The sequence below is a fragment of the Melozone crissalis genome, unplaced genomic scaffold, assembly GCF_028551555.1.
Source record: "Melozone crissalis strain CALT ecotype California unplaced genomic scaffold, PUWL_Pcris_2 ptg000008l_1, whole genome shotgun sequence".
In the NCBI taxonomy this organism is placed as follows: domain Eukaryota; kingdom Metazoa; phylum Chordata; class Aves; order Passeriformes; family Passerellidae; genus Melozone; species Melozone crissalis.
The window spans coordinates 18,864,773-18,878,468 of NW_026535786.1; the positions used below are offsets into that span (position 1 = coordinate 18,864,773).

The following is a 13,696-nucleotide window of genomic DNA, read 5'->3' on the forward strand; positions in this document are numbered from 1 at the left end:
TACATTAAAAAGACAACTTCAAACACGTTGTCCCCTTATCAAGGGAGGTAGGAATGGGCTCTTAACCAAAAATGCACATCCAAATATTCATAGAATTTGTAGAAGAATCTGCATTATTCTACATTCTAGTGTCTATTTCTGCCTTCATTACAAAATGATACAAAATATCCAGAAACTTAAAGCAATGATTTAAAATCCTGGTTTTGCAACCCACTTTTCCCTATGGAAAACTAAAAGCAAAGCTAGAAGGAGCACCAAGCCAAAATATTATTTCAACGACAACATGTAGTTATCTTGCAGGCTATAAGCATTCAGGAGTTACATTTCATCAAATGAAGACTTCATTTGGCAAAACAAATCAAATCCAGATCACTGGATCTGCCCCTGCAGCATCACTCTGAGGACAGATTTACTGAGACTAAGGTCCTTTTTCAACATATCTTAGTGGGAAGATTCTATGCGAGAAGGAAAGTCTTTTTTCTTATACATATCTATGGCATTTGATTCAGCTCCAAGAGGGCTGTTTTCATCCACAGTCTGTCTTTGAAGCTGCTACATTCACAAAATAGATGAAATTAACCAAAATAAATACTTCCTTAATTGACTTTGTTACAAGCAAGGGGAACACGAACACACCTCTCTTCCTGGGATGTTTTGTGAACTATTTCCTCAAACCCAGAGAGAGGAACATAACACCCTTAGCAGCAATTAAGTTCAAACATTCGTGAATCTGGGCTCTAAATCAAAGCTTAGCAAGAGTACTCTGCCCAATGTATTCACTAAAGACTATGTGCCAAACTAATGCTGCTCTCCAAAAACATCCTCATAAATTTCCCTATCGTAATTTTGAGTGAATATAAGTTAAGCTTTCCAACATGGAGTAGTTTCCAGTTTCCATATAGTGGAAGTACTTAATCAAGTGAGATTTCACATGATCTATCTGAAACATGTAACTTCATAGAATTGCTCTCCCTTGCTCTCTAGGGCTGTTCTCCAGCTGACTATTATTCAGTCACTTTTTCTAACAAATCTCACCTATACACTAAATTTTACCTTTGCCATGAATAGCACAGCTGCAAACATTTGCATGTTATGCTTTGGGTTATTATTTACCTTATGTGACTGCTAAGTGGATACAAATCCTTACCCATTTTTAGATATCAGTTAATATTCCTGTTGCTGCAAAGGGGATATACAGTTCTCCTTCACCATAATAAGAAACCTGCATGGCCTCCAACATAATTTCTCTGAGACCTCTAACCTGAAGATAACAGAAAGATTTCTACATGTTAGACAGAACCAAATCTGCAGCATGAGTAAAAACTTGGATCAACAGTTATATAACCAATATCTTTGTGCAACCTAGACTTTGGCAAATAAGTCAAGCATGATAGCGCTGGAGAAATATACAGAAAAGAAAATCATTAGGCAGGACAAGAGTTGAAAGTAAGAACTGAATGCACCTTATAAGAGCTGAAATCAGTCATTTCCAAATTTCCTGTCTCTTGATGCACAAAGGTCAAATATGGTTTTTAAGGTATTCATCTTTGATTTGATGCTCTGTCTTTAGAAGTAAGATCTTGGCTGATTTCTATGTTCTCACTTGATGCAAGGCAAAGGTCTTTGGAACTTCATGTAAAATGTTACGGCTCACATCAATGCAAAGCAATCTAAAGCTAACAGTACTTTCACTCTTCTTGAAAGCACCTGCCAAAGTTGATAGCTGTGACTGAAAAAGGCAACAAACTCAGGTATATATTGTAAAGCTGAATGAAATGAAAAAAACAAAGTCTCATTGCCACCAAGCCTTTAACAATTTGAGGATTTTTTTAAGTTTCATTTCTCAACATACAACATCATAAACCAATGAGAGCAACAGAGTTTCTGGAATTTACACTGAAATATACCTTCTAGTAATTCTGTACAAACTGATTCTGATGCAAACAACTAGGATTCCTTATGTTGAAATAGCCTGCTATACATGCACAATGAAATTAGATGCAAAAATCTTCTTACTAATAACATTAAATTAATTTTGTATGGTCATTCTTGATATATACTCTATAAAATACAGGAAAAAAATAGAAATTTTAGATTCATTTATAGCTGGACAGTTATAAACCACAGGCCACATAAGAAAACAGGCTGCCCCTCTTGATGGATAAGTGACAGGAGGTATGTCAATATAGCAATCAGCCATTCATACAGTACACAAGCTTTATACACAGAGACTGGACAAGATGGCAGAGGGGAACAAAGGCTAGACTGTCTTCAGTCCAGAGAAATGCATCACTTACTGCTTACTATATACTCTGGTATGAGGCTCTGACACTGAACTCATTGCTTATCTTAAGAATTCTTCTGACAGTATCTTTCAACTATGAAAGACACATTTTTGAAGGGAGGAAATTATAAACCAACATCTTTTCCACTGCTCTGAGACAAGAGGCTTTGGAACACACCAGGAATCCCTTATCAGCATCCCTGTTCCCTTGCCTCTTTCAAAATTCTCTGAATAATTTGGAACCTATTTTCCATCTCAGTCAAAATACAATCCAGCAGATGCCTCAACAGACATTCTGAGATCACTATGCCTGGCACTCTGCAGAATGACTTCTCTCTCCACAAAATGAATGCAAGACTGATAGTCTGCAAGGGTAGAACAACACCAGATGATATTCCCACCTGCACTCTCTTGCTCAGTACTCTAGATGTTGAAGGGCATTACTGTAGCTGCATAATATTTGTTTTCAGTAGTGGGCTCAGTGCAAACTAAGCCTCTACACAAAGCCTTTCTAAACACACACATAAAAAAGATGATGCATTCATATGTTTAATAAACTTTTGTTTTATTCAAGCTCTTTCAAAGTTAGGCCACGTAAGCTGCATGTAAAATTCACCAGCTGCATTCCAGACTTTGATTTCCCCAGACACTGGGAGACAGGCACAAATGAATACAACTTTCCATATATACAGCTTGAATATTGTCCTCATCCACATTTGACATCCAGCCCCAAAACAGTTCCAAATAGTCTGTCAGTGGGGAAAAACAACTCTTCCCTATGTTAATAAAAGATTAGCTCTCTCTCACTGTGAGCACTAGCACTGCTCCAAGACAGCTTCATGCTAGAGGGAATCTTCATCTGTATCGATGTCACTGCTTGGTTTGTTCAACCTCTCAAATTCCTCTCCATCCTACAGGAACCAGAAGCAAAAGAGAGCAATGTGACCAAAAGTCATCTTGTTATTAATAGCAATGAAAAAAAAAGACTACGGTTTATGTTTCTTTAAAAGTATCACTTAAAGCAAAATCCTGTAATCCCTGTAATTTAAATCTCTTACAAGTATGTTATAAGGTTTAGGAAATACATACTCATAAAAAACATTCCCTAACACTTTTTAGTGTTAAAAACAGCTTGTAGCCCCTTCTTCCATGCAATCATAAAATGGTTTGGGTTGGAAGGTACTGGAAGGATGCTAGAAGGTGTCCCTGGAGCCTTCTCTTCTCCAGGATGAACATCCCCAACTCTCTCAGCCTGTCTTCATAGGAGAGGTGCTCCAGCCCTCTGATCACCTTTCTCTGGACTCACTCCAGCAGATCCAAGTCCCCAGAACTGGACACAGTACTACAGGTGGGGTCTCACAAGAGCAGAGGGGCAGAATCACCTACCTTGACCTGTTGGTCACACTGCTTTTGATGCAGCCCAAGATATAGCTGGCTTTGTATGCTCACATAATGCTATTCGTTTCTACAACAGCTGCTTAGGTGTAAGTGCTAAAATAGATGACACCTGGCACACCAAAAATATATGAATTTGTGTTATTTATTGTTCATTAAACAACAACCTAAAAAGGCACCATGTGGAACTTCTGGAAAGTTTAACGCTTGCGCTCAAAGTGTAATGTTTGCTGGAACGCAGTGGGGACAGCGCTCTCTGCTGGGTACAACGTGCATCCGCGGGCCGACGGGCACAAACATGAACCCTTCCCAGCAGGCGACTGCTCAGCTCGGCTGAACGACAGCTCTAGGAGCAAGCTGTCCCTGACACCTTCTAGCTGACTACATCACTGTTCAAATCGGAACAAAAACACGAGCAGGCCTAGAGGAAATATATAGCAAGAAAAAAAAACCCAAACCATGTTAAAACGCTGTGTTTAAATATTGCCTTTTTGTCTTCAGCTATCTTTTACTGCTATGGCAGAACGAACTTTAACGTCAAAAGTGTTAGCTTCCTCATCATGTGGCCTAAGTTAGACAGACTTACCAGTTCTACTTAGGTACAGTTACTTTCCAGGCATCAATTCCAGTTTCTCAACTGGGTAAGTAAACTCTATTGATTATAAAGCTTTCAAGAAAAGATTTGTACAAAGCTGAAGTTGCTCACAGGACTGTCTACAGTCGCAGCAGGAAAGCAATGCTTACCTAGGCTTCATGATTTCAAAAAGTGGCAAATGGAAAGCAACACCCAAGACTTTAAGAAATACTGCAGAACTTTGGTGCTGAGGGATGAGTCCCGTCGCACACAAGTTGATTCTTCCAAACATATCATAGCATAAAGGGAGGTGAAAAAAAGAGAAACCAAAGGAGACAAGTACTGAAAAGCCTTACCCCACTTGATCTTTCCCATGCATCTCCTTTGATGAGTTTTCCCCTTTCCCTCAGACTGGCGTATTCCAAGCCTCTTGCTTTAGTGGCATTATAAATGAATATGGAGAGAAGCACTACAGGAGCTTCCAAAAAGAACTCTAGAGAAGGCCTGAAGTCAAAGATGACAAAAGACACAGTGGTGATGATGACAGTGTTGATCTGAGCAGTCATAACATGGAACATGTTGTCTCGGAACTTCAAGATGAAGGCTACAGACAGCCCCAGGAAAGCTGTGACAAATATAAGAGCCACAGAGAAGATGTTGTGCCCATAAAAGAAGCCACAGTTCCCTATCTGCCTCCGGTCCTTAGCCTGCAGTGCCAGCATGAGCCCATTGAACAGCACTCCAAAGGCATAGAGTTTGCTGTTCTGTGTGAAGATGCTTTCCCCAAGCTGATCCACATCTTTCAGCATCTTTTCATTGTAGATGTTAGCCAGGGCAGACACAAAACACTGCACTAGAATAAGCAAATGGCCCAGGCTGAGGCGGAGAGGCTTCAATGCTCCTGCCATGGTACTGGTCACATTCCACTGGAAGCTGTGAAAGAAACTTGGTGCTGGACAGATGCCCTTTTCTGCACATGCTTCCTCAGGTCCAGTAGCGAGAAGGCAGTGGTTAGATGGCCCAAAAAACATACTGTGATGAAATCCATGTGCAGCCAAGTTGTGCGGATGGCCTCCAGTTCCTCGAGTCAGGGCAACGATGGACAGGAATAAAATCACCAGAGACGCCCACTGTACCCAAGAGAGTCTTCGCCTGGTACACAAAAAAGCCACTAAATTTAGAAACACAGTGGCATAAATTAAATGACAGAATACCCAAATCTATAAAACATATAAAAGACATAATGTCACAGATAAGGAGACAGACAGGTGTAAAGAAAAGTCTCTTCAGAATACAATAAAATGCAAAATTGCAACATGATTTACTATGGCAAAGGGGGCCGAGTCTGGCAAACAAAGAAGTATAAAATAAAGTATTCTGAAGAAATAAGGAAGGACTTTCAAGATCACATTATTTCTAGATACTGACTGCCTAACAACTTAAAAGCAACTCTTGTCTCCATGGCAACAAAGGTCGGACGAATAAAGCAAAAAACATCACAGACATCCAAATAATTACCATCTTTCTTCGGAAAATGTTCATTATACTGCTCTTTTCCCCTATGACTTGGAGTCCTTTTCTACTATTATATGATGGTAACTCTTATAAATCTACAAATGTAATTCATAAGACTATTAGAATTATTTATGCTGTTTTTCCACTCAAACAAAGCCTGTTTATCTTGGTGAAAATAAAAAATTTGGAAGATTAAGTGAACTGTGACATCACAAGAGACAAAACTAAAATGAGAAAAAGCATTTAGAGTCAGATTATCAGGCACTGTTTTGGCATATTAACACATATAGAAAAAGCTTATCTGTGCCATATTCAAATAAGCAACTTTTACAGTGAAAAGTTAATACCCATTTCCCTGATAGTCTTTTTTTAATCTAAATAATACTATAAAGAGCCCAAATTCAGCAAAGTGGAACACTTAGTCTGGCTTTTGTCACATGAGTAATGAACCAAACACACCTCTATCTTTCACTCTTATGTATCTCATTTCCTCTTACTAGACCACATTTGCACTCAATTAAGAACTGCAAAAGACTGGTAAGTACTGGCAATCATGAAATAAGATATTTAATGTATAAATGAAAGCTTTCTTCTTACCATTCCATGACTATATAATCATGATTTCAACTGTTTTCTACTAGAGTTGACCAAATGTGTAGACATATGAAGGGACTCCTAATAACATATTTCCTACACCTTCAGATGTAGAAAACAAAACCACCTCTCCAAGTTGGTACAGCCGCAAGAAAAGAGAATTATTGTTCCCGTCAGACAAAGAGAAAAAATGTAGCTTAACTTCATCAAAGCTGGGAAGATTGAAATTTCATTTACTGTAGCAAATACTACTTACTTTAGCACTATCCTGAAGAGAAGAGCTGTTGTTATAATGACAAAATTTGAGAAGAGTACAGCCATTGCCTTGAAAGAGAAGGAGAGGAATAAAGTTATACTTCAGACACACTGTGGACACCAAAACCTACAGACTTCAAGTGTTCACCTTCCTGCAACGTGCCAGAGTGAAAAGCACTGGTACTGAATTTTCTTCCTCACCCAAGTAGTACAATACCACACCTGTAAAATGATAGTCAAGTCCCATTTCAAAATCCCAAAGCAACCATAGAGCCCAAGCTCCACTGCAGTGGGGAAAGGTATACTGAAATGAAGATGTGAGGAAACCAGTGCAACAGAAAACTTACTTAGCAGAGAACAGTTTAGTTTTCGGTCAGATCAGTTCCCCAGCTGGGCTAACCAGTGAGCTGCAAAAACAGCTGTGTTGGCACAAAGGAGGAAATTGCTCCAAAATGAGAATAAGCAAAGAATAAAGCAAGAGGAGGTTGCTCCTGGCTGCAGTGCCATTTGCAGTGTTCATGAAATTCCAGACTTGGACAAGCCACTTGCAGAAAACAAACTTCTTCTATGTCAAGTGCTTTTGCTGTAGAGTTTAATCAAAGATAAAGAGGTGCTTGGCTTGAATTTTTAAGATTGCAACTGTAATTTTAAGAAAATAATCTATTTTGAAGTACAACTGAAGACAACTCTAAAGCTTCTGTTTAATTTTGGAATAACTATATAATAATATCAGTGCTCTAATCCATGGCCACGATCCCAAGCTGCAAACTTCTTGTGGCAAGGATTGTCTGTTTTGTCTCAGTATTAGACACTCTATACTGGGAGACCAGACCAAGAAAAGGCTCTTTTAAGCACTCCAGTTACCAATAAAGACCAGAATCCACCAGCACCAGCAGGAATAAAAAATCCTCTTTATGAGGGTGGGGGGTGTTTTGCAAACTTGATCTTTCCCATGCATCTCCTTTGATGAGTTTTCCCCTTTCCTGCAGAGTGGCATATTCTAGGCCTCTTGTTTTACTGTCTGTTACTCCAGACTGCCCTGCATAGTCAGTAAATGTACAACAGATCCAGGCAGCTGAAGTATTTGGTCCCATTGAGCCTCAGCTTTTTAGACAATTTTACACATAAGCATATATGGATTCAGGAGTACAAAACAGACTTTTTCTTGAATTTCCTCATCATTTCCACATTCCCAATTCTGCTATAGAGTGTCTTTTTCCTTCACCAGAGGAAAAGCACAGACTCTTTTCTCATTATCGTCATTCCACTTTATCCCAACATACCATCTGCTGAACAATAATTCTGATGAAACAGCACAACACAGGCTCTCACATAAGCTGAACACTTACTGACAATGAGACACCTCCCTAAGAAAACACATCTTAATTTTCCACTTTGCAAAATTAAAACTCAGTAAATATTCATGTTAGGTAAACACTGTGGAAGGAGAAAAATATGGAATAAATAAGGAAATTTGGCAGAAACCACTCTGGAAAAAAAGGGCCTTTATGCAAAATGTGGACGTAGTTCATGCACACTCTGGTTTTGCTTTACAGTCAATGCTCCCCATCCAACATCTCTGGTAACATTATGAGCAAAATATTTCAAAGGATAGTTGAAAAAATTAATTTTGACTCATTTTGTTCTCTGAAACCTCAAGAAATCTCTGTTCTAGATGAAAAGGAATATGAACACCAAAGTTCCCCATGCCACTAATCTGCACGTCCCAAGTAAAGCCTCAAAAGGTAAGTCTCTAGGAAATTTAGCCACTAAAAAGTATCCACAGTTATAGCTGAAGTTTCAAGCAATAAGAATCTCACCAAAGCAACCCCAATTCCAGCAGCTGCTCACCCAGGTACTACTTAGTCCCAAAACTACTTTGCATTTAAAGTCATATGACCAAGTTCAGTCGGGTATGGCCATCTTCCTTTTAAGCATCTTCACATTTCACATTCATGGTCTTGTACGTTATCAAGATATTCTATCTTAGAGATATTTAGTTATCTATTTTAATACTTCTTTATCATAATAATGTTACAGATTCAGCTAACCATCATAGAATTTCTCTAATTAAAAGACGCTAAGAGTTCTAATAAGAGGAGTCGTAGAGCACATGTTCTGAGGGGACAGAGACAAGGTATGCCTGGGTGTGTGTGTATGTAAAACAAAAGCTGTCTATTTCCCAAGGATTACCTAAACTGAACCAAATTAAATTGCTCAAGAGAAAAATAGCATTTATGGAACCTCCTATGCATCAGGCTTTTCTTCTACAAATATTATTGCCGAATTTCCTTCCTAAAACTAAAAACCAAAACAAACCAAAATGACCCACAAATAAACAAAACAAAACCCCAAAAAACAAAACAAAAACACCCCCCAATAAAAAAAAAAACAAGAAAAACCCCCGAACTCAACCCTACCAATCAAAAAACACCCCAACCACTACCAACAAAAAAATCCCATCAATAAGAAAAACCATACAAAAAAACCACAGAACCAAGCAGCTGTGCATGTTATTTTAAGATTTCTGAGCTGTCAGCTGAGTCCTGGTCTAGACTCTGGTCTGGTCTGTCCCTGGCAGAAATATACACCTAAGAGAACACTATTTTAAAGATAAATTCTGATAGACAAGGTAGAAAACCATTTCTTTTTAATGTTCAACAGTACTTTATAGCAATCACAAACAATCTGGTTCCATCTTACTGCAAACATAGATTCTGAACCAAAAAGCATCAGGATACAAAAATAAGAGCAAGCACAAAACCTGTACAATTTCCTGAGCATATGCAGGTTCATCCAAAAGGAGGAGGGTAGCTAGAAGAAAATATCAACTAAATTTTATACCTAAACATAGCTAATACACAAATGCAAAAATTGAGTCCATTTTCTTCACCCCCTCCTCACTTTCTGTTACACCTATTCCCTTTGTGAGATTACATTTATTCACTTTACATCACATACACAAAGTGGCAAAAGCCCCACAGAAACGTGCAGCTCAAATAATAGCAAGAGAAACAAATTGATTGAAAGCAAAATACAGAGTTGAAGAAGGCAAAGGAAGAAAAGTAGCAAAAACCCTCCCACTTCTTAAGCATTTCACCCTATTTCTGAATCATGTTGGATGGAGAAAATATAAAGAGTTGTCTGTGCTGAAAGCTGTACAACCCTGACCAGTGGGAAAGAGAATGGGAAGGTAACAGATTATTCTTTCTGTGTTAAAACAGCAGACAGCTCAGTTACAATCTTGCCTTGCCAGTGTTACCACAGCAGATAGCGTTAGAGCAGTATTACCCACTAAGACATGAGAAGTCATGTTATTCGGTGTAAGTATACTTACTGGCTGGAGGTAGGACAGTACATAGAAGACAATCAAGTTATCCAAAAAGTAAAGAAAGGCAGGAATTGACCATTTCATGGAATTGCATACATTCTTCCAGGAAAAACATTCAGAGAAATGATCCATACAACTCTTTTCTGAAAGGAAAAGAAATCAGTAAGAAAGATATTAATTCCTATTGTTGAAAGCCTGTTCCCTTGTAACAGAATAGGTACCACTGTCCTCTTTTGAGGAACACCATTAGACTGAAAATCCTTGGGTTCCTCAGTTCTCTGGCAACACTGGAACCTGTGTTCCAGGGCAGAACACAGCTGGAGCAGCAACCCTGTGTGGTGCTCACTTCCTTGCCTCAGCAAAGAAAATGTCACAGAATCTGTTACATCCATCACAGTGTTTGTCCACTCTGAGCAAAAATTCCATTGTCAACCATTCTTTGAGAGCCAAAAAGCACCCCAGAGTCCCTCCATACAGTGACATCCTTACTGGGTGTGACTTCCTGTTGATTACTGATCAAATCTACAACAGGAACAACAACACAGACAGTCGATTCCTTCATAGAGCACCCAAAGGTCAGCCAGTAAAGTCAGAAGTACAAAATAAACCAGAATTCAGTATTTGCAGACCACAGCACATGATCTAGGTATAAAGAGAACATAGAGGAAGAAAAGAAGAAAGAAAGGACAAAGCACAAAGAATGACATTTACTTAGGTATTCAGGACACAAACTTTAGGAGGAAGACTGTGATAAACTTTAGACTACTCCAGAGCTGCTGCCAAAAGTACTTTGTTAGCATAGATTTAAAACTACTGAATGATATCTAATCCTCTCCTGAAGCACCAACACATTGAGTTCAGCAAAACTCAGCCATGTGGATTTTTAAAAAAAGAAAGAAAAATAAAGAAAACCAGAAAACATGCAGTCAGCAGTAGGCAATGATGGCAAACACTGATTGAATATATTTACTGTCTTAGGTAAGACTGTACTAACTGGGGAAGGTGAAAATTTTATCAGCTTGCCAGAGCCATGACTGATTCCTGGAGAAGGAGACAAAATCAACAGTTCAATTTAACATGAACGTCCTCAGCCAACTTAAATATTTGATCTGTACCATTTTGTAATGCTATTAAGTTAATCTCTCATAGTTTTTACATCAGAACAGAAAAGAAAGAAAAAGCAAAAATCACCTGCAATGCAAAACCTGGAGCAAGTGGAGAGTGTCATTTATTGTTCAAAAGAAAGTGTTTGTAGGACAGCAAATCTTACAAAGTCAACACATTTTAGTTATTTAAAACATCGGTACTAACCTTTTTTCCTATTCCAGACTGCCAACACTACACATAGGACCAGTTTTACTACTTCAGAACACATGTTCACTGTTGTAGGAAGATAATCATACTTGTTATCTGTGGGATCCAGCAAATCAGAGAGTACACAATCAGTTTCTGTCTCCTGCATTTATAATTTGAGCAAGAATGTATTATAACCATTACAATCACAATTTTAGTCACAGAAGGCTTTGTCAGAACTTCAGTTATAAATGTTTCAAAGTTTATGGCATACAACCTCCTGAAGAGCCTCTTTTCTAAGTTGAAATCTTTGCTCATTTCATCCCAGTTTACAGCAGAACTTTTTTTGAAGAACTTAAGAATATGGCTGGTTTAAAAACAAATTAAAATGGGAAGGCTTTCCCCAAAGACCAATATGGTATTTTTTAACCCCCACAAAAAACAGGATGACATAACCTTCTTTTAGAACTGGCAACACCAGCCGGTTTTAGCACTTTATCCAGTAGGATACCACTTCTCTTCTAAGCCTGTTGCAAGGAAAACATTTCAATCAAATCATCTACCGTCAAGAGTGCTTACACAACAGGGTCATCTCTGAAGAGTTAGCTATAAAATAAATCACCTGCCTCACCTTTTAAAGGTAGATCATACCCCTTGCAACCCAAGTTACACCTTTATGGTAGTCTACTGGCTAGACAGAAATTTTCCAGTGCAGAAACACATCCCTATAAATATAAGGGAATGTTTATGCAAAGAACTCTGCAGGTGGAGAAGTAGGTTTTTGGGGTATGTTTTAGCCCAAATATCAACGCTTTCCTATTCAAGGTACATTATGGGTATTGCCCAACTGTACCTTCATTGGCAGAATACTTCATCAGGAGGATTCGACTCGAACCCAACACAATGAACACTCCTCCAAGCAGAAAGGTCTGGCTGGTTGTCTTGGAGCAAAGGGCAAGTCGACTACACCACTCCACCTTCATCCTGCTGCCTCACTGTCAGTGCCCTTTGGATGGCAGGATAAAAAACCACTGTAAACAGTACTTCCAGAAACTGGTTACACGAGACAAAATAAGTGCATTTTACTGCTTTGTGTAATTCAAAGATGCTTATGTAATAGAACAAGCCATGATCTTGTTCTACAACTATCGTTTCCTTACTTTAAAAAAAAAAAAAATTGAATCCAACCTATGACTGAACACTGCCATGTCTATTAGACCATGGCACCAAGTTCCACGTCCAGTCTTTCCTTAAAACACCGCCTAGGATGGTGACTCCATCAATTAGACCATGGCACCAAGTGCCACATCCAGTCTTCCCTTAAAACAGGATGGTGAATCCGTCACCTACAATTCTAATATACAATCATCCTTTCTGTGAATAACTTATTCCTTATGTCCAACCTAAACCTCCCATGGCACAGGTTAAGGCTGTGTCCTCTTCTCCTGTTGCTGGTTGCCTGGGAGAAGAGGCTGAGCCCAGCTGGCTACACCCTCCTTTCAGGCAGAGAGCGATAAGGTCACCCCTGAGAGAAGGATGTGTTACAAGGACCATCGAAGGGGGATAAACGATACACTGCGACGCTGAAGGTGGCACAAGGAGGCTGCTTCCTGAGAAGTCCGCAACTACGGCATACGGGCTAGCTAAAAGGATTAAATATTTCATATGCTTTGATATTTTTTTGTGCTCTTTGATATTTTTTAAGTGCTCTTGATATTTTCTTTGATATTTTTTAAGTGCTCTTGCTCCTAATCCCAGCAAGGAGAAGCGCTACAGCAGCGGAGCGAGACCAACCCCTCAGGGCTGACCCGACGCCGGCTCGTTCCCAGCGGCGGGGGAGGCACAGGGCAGCCGGAGCCGAGCACAGGAGCCGCGTCCTCCGCCTCCAGCGCCGCCGTTACTCGCCCGACCCGTTAACGGGCCCCGGGCCGCAACAGGCGGCCGAGGGAGGAGCGGGGAGGGAGAGCCGCTCTGCACCAGCCGCGGGCTGGGCTCCGTCCCATGCCGGCAGGGCGGCCGGAGCGCGGCTAACCGGACTCGGGGGACACCCACCTCGCCACCTCCTCCGCAGCGGAGGAGGAACAGCCGCCGGGCTTTGCCGACCGCCTCCTGCCACGTCGCTGCTTCGGGCTGCAGCCGCGAGCGGCGGGGCGGCGGCCGCGCGAGGCGAGCGGGACTCCGAGACAGCAGCGAGCGTCCGGTGCATGGACACCGCGGCCGGGCGCACCGGGTCCCGGGAGGCTGCGGCAGCACGGTCCCCCTCACTCATCCCCGCCGCCCAAGGCCGGGCTGTCCCCGGGGCCCCGCACGAAGCCCCTTCAGCGCCCCCTCGCACCCCACTCCGCCCCCCCCCGCCTCCACCCTCCGGCCTCACCTGGCGGGGCGGGGCCGCTTGCGCGCGCCCCCCGCCTTGCCCCGCCCCGCGCGGACACGCGCTCCCCCTCCTCCCCCGCTT

The 13,696-nt window shown here is 40.9% G+C and overlaps 1 protein-coding gene across 4 annotated transcripts in view; it reads right to left on the reverse strand.

Annotated features, from left to right (window-relative positions):
* SLC35A5 (solute carrier family 35 member A5) overlaps nt 1-13,681 on the reverse strand; it is a 167,118-nt gene extending 153,437 nt beyond the window's left edge. For 2 of the 4 annotated variants that reach the window (XR_008482759.1, XR_008482758.1), the window contains exons 1-6: nt 13,616-13,681; nt 12,095-12,247; nt 11,260-11,358; nt 9,955-10,091; nt 6,619-6,686; nt 4,610-5,405 (exon numbers count right to left, since the gene is read on the reverse strand). Coding sequence is in view for 2 of the 4 variants with exons in the window: in XM_054270103.1 (XP_054126078.1) it covers nt 3,127-3,195; nt 4,610-5,405; nt 6,619-6,686; nt 9,955-10,091; nt 11,260-11,358; nt 12,095-12,224 (1,299 nt within the window). In the remaining 2 variants the exon portion in view is untranslated. Of the gene's footprint in view, nt 1-2,828; nt 3,196-4,609; nt 5,406-6,618; nt 6,687-9,954; nt 10,092-11,259; nt 11,359-12,094; nt 12,248-13,293; nt 13,390-13,615 lie in introns of those variants that run through there. The other 2 variants (XM_054270103.1, XM_054270104.1) reach the window with 2 other exon arrangements.
* Between the last annotated feature and the right edge of the window lie 15 nt (nt 13,682-13,696).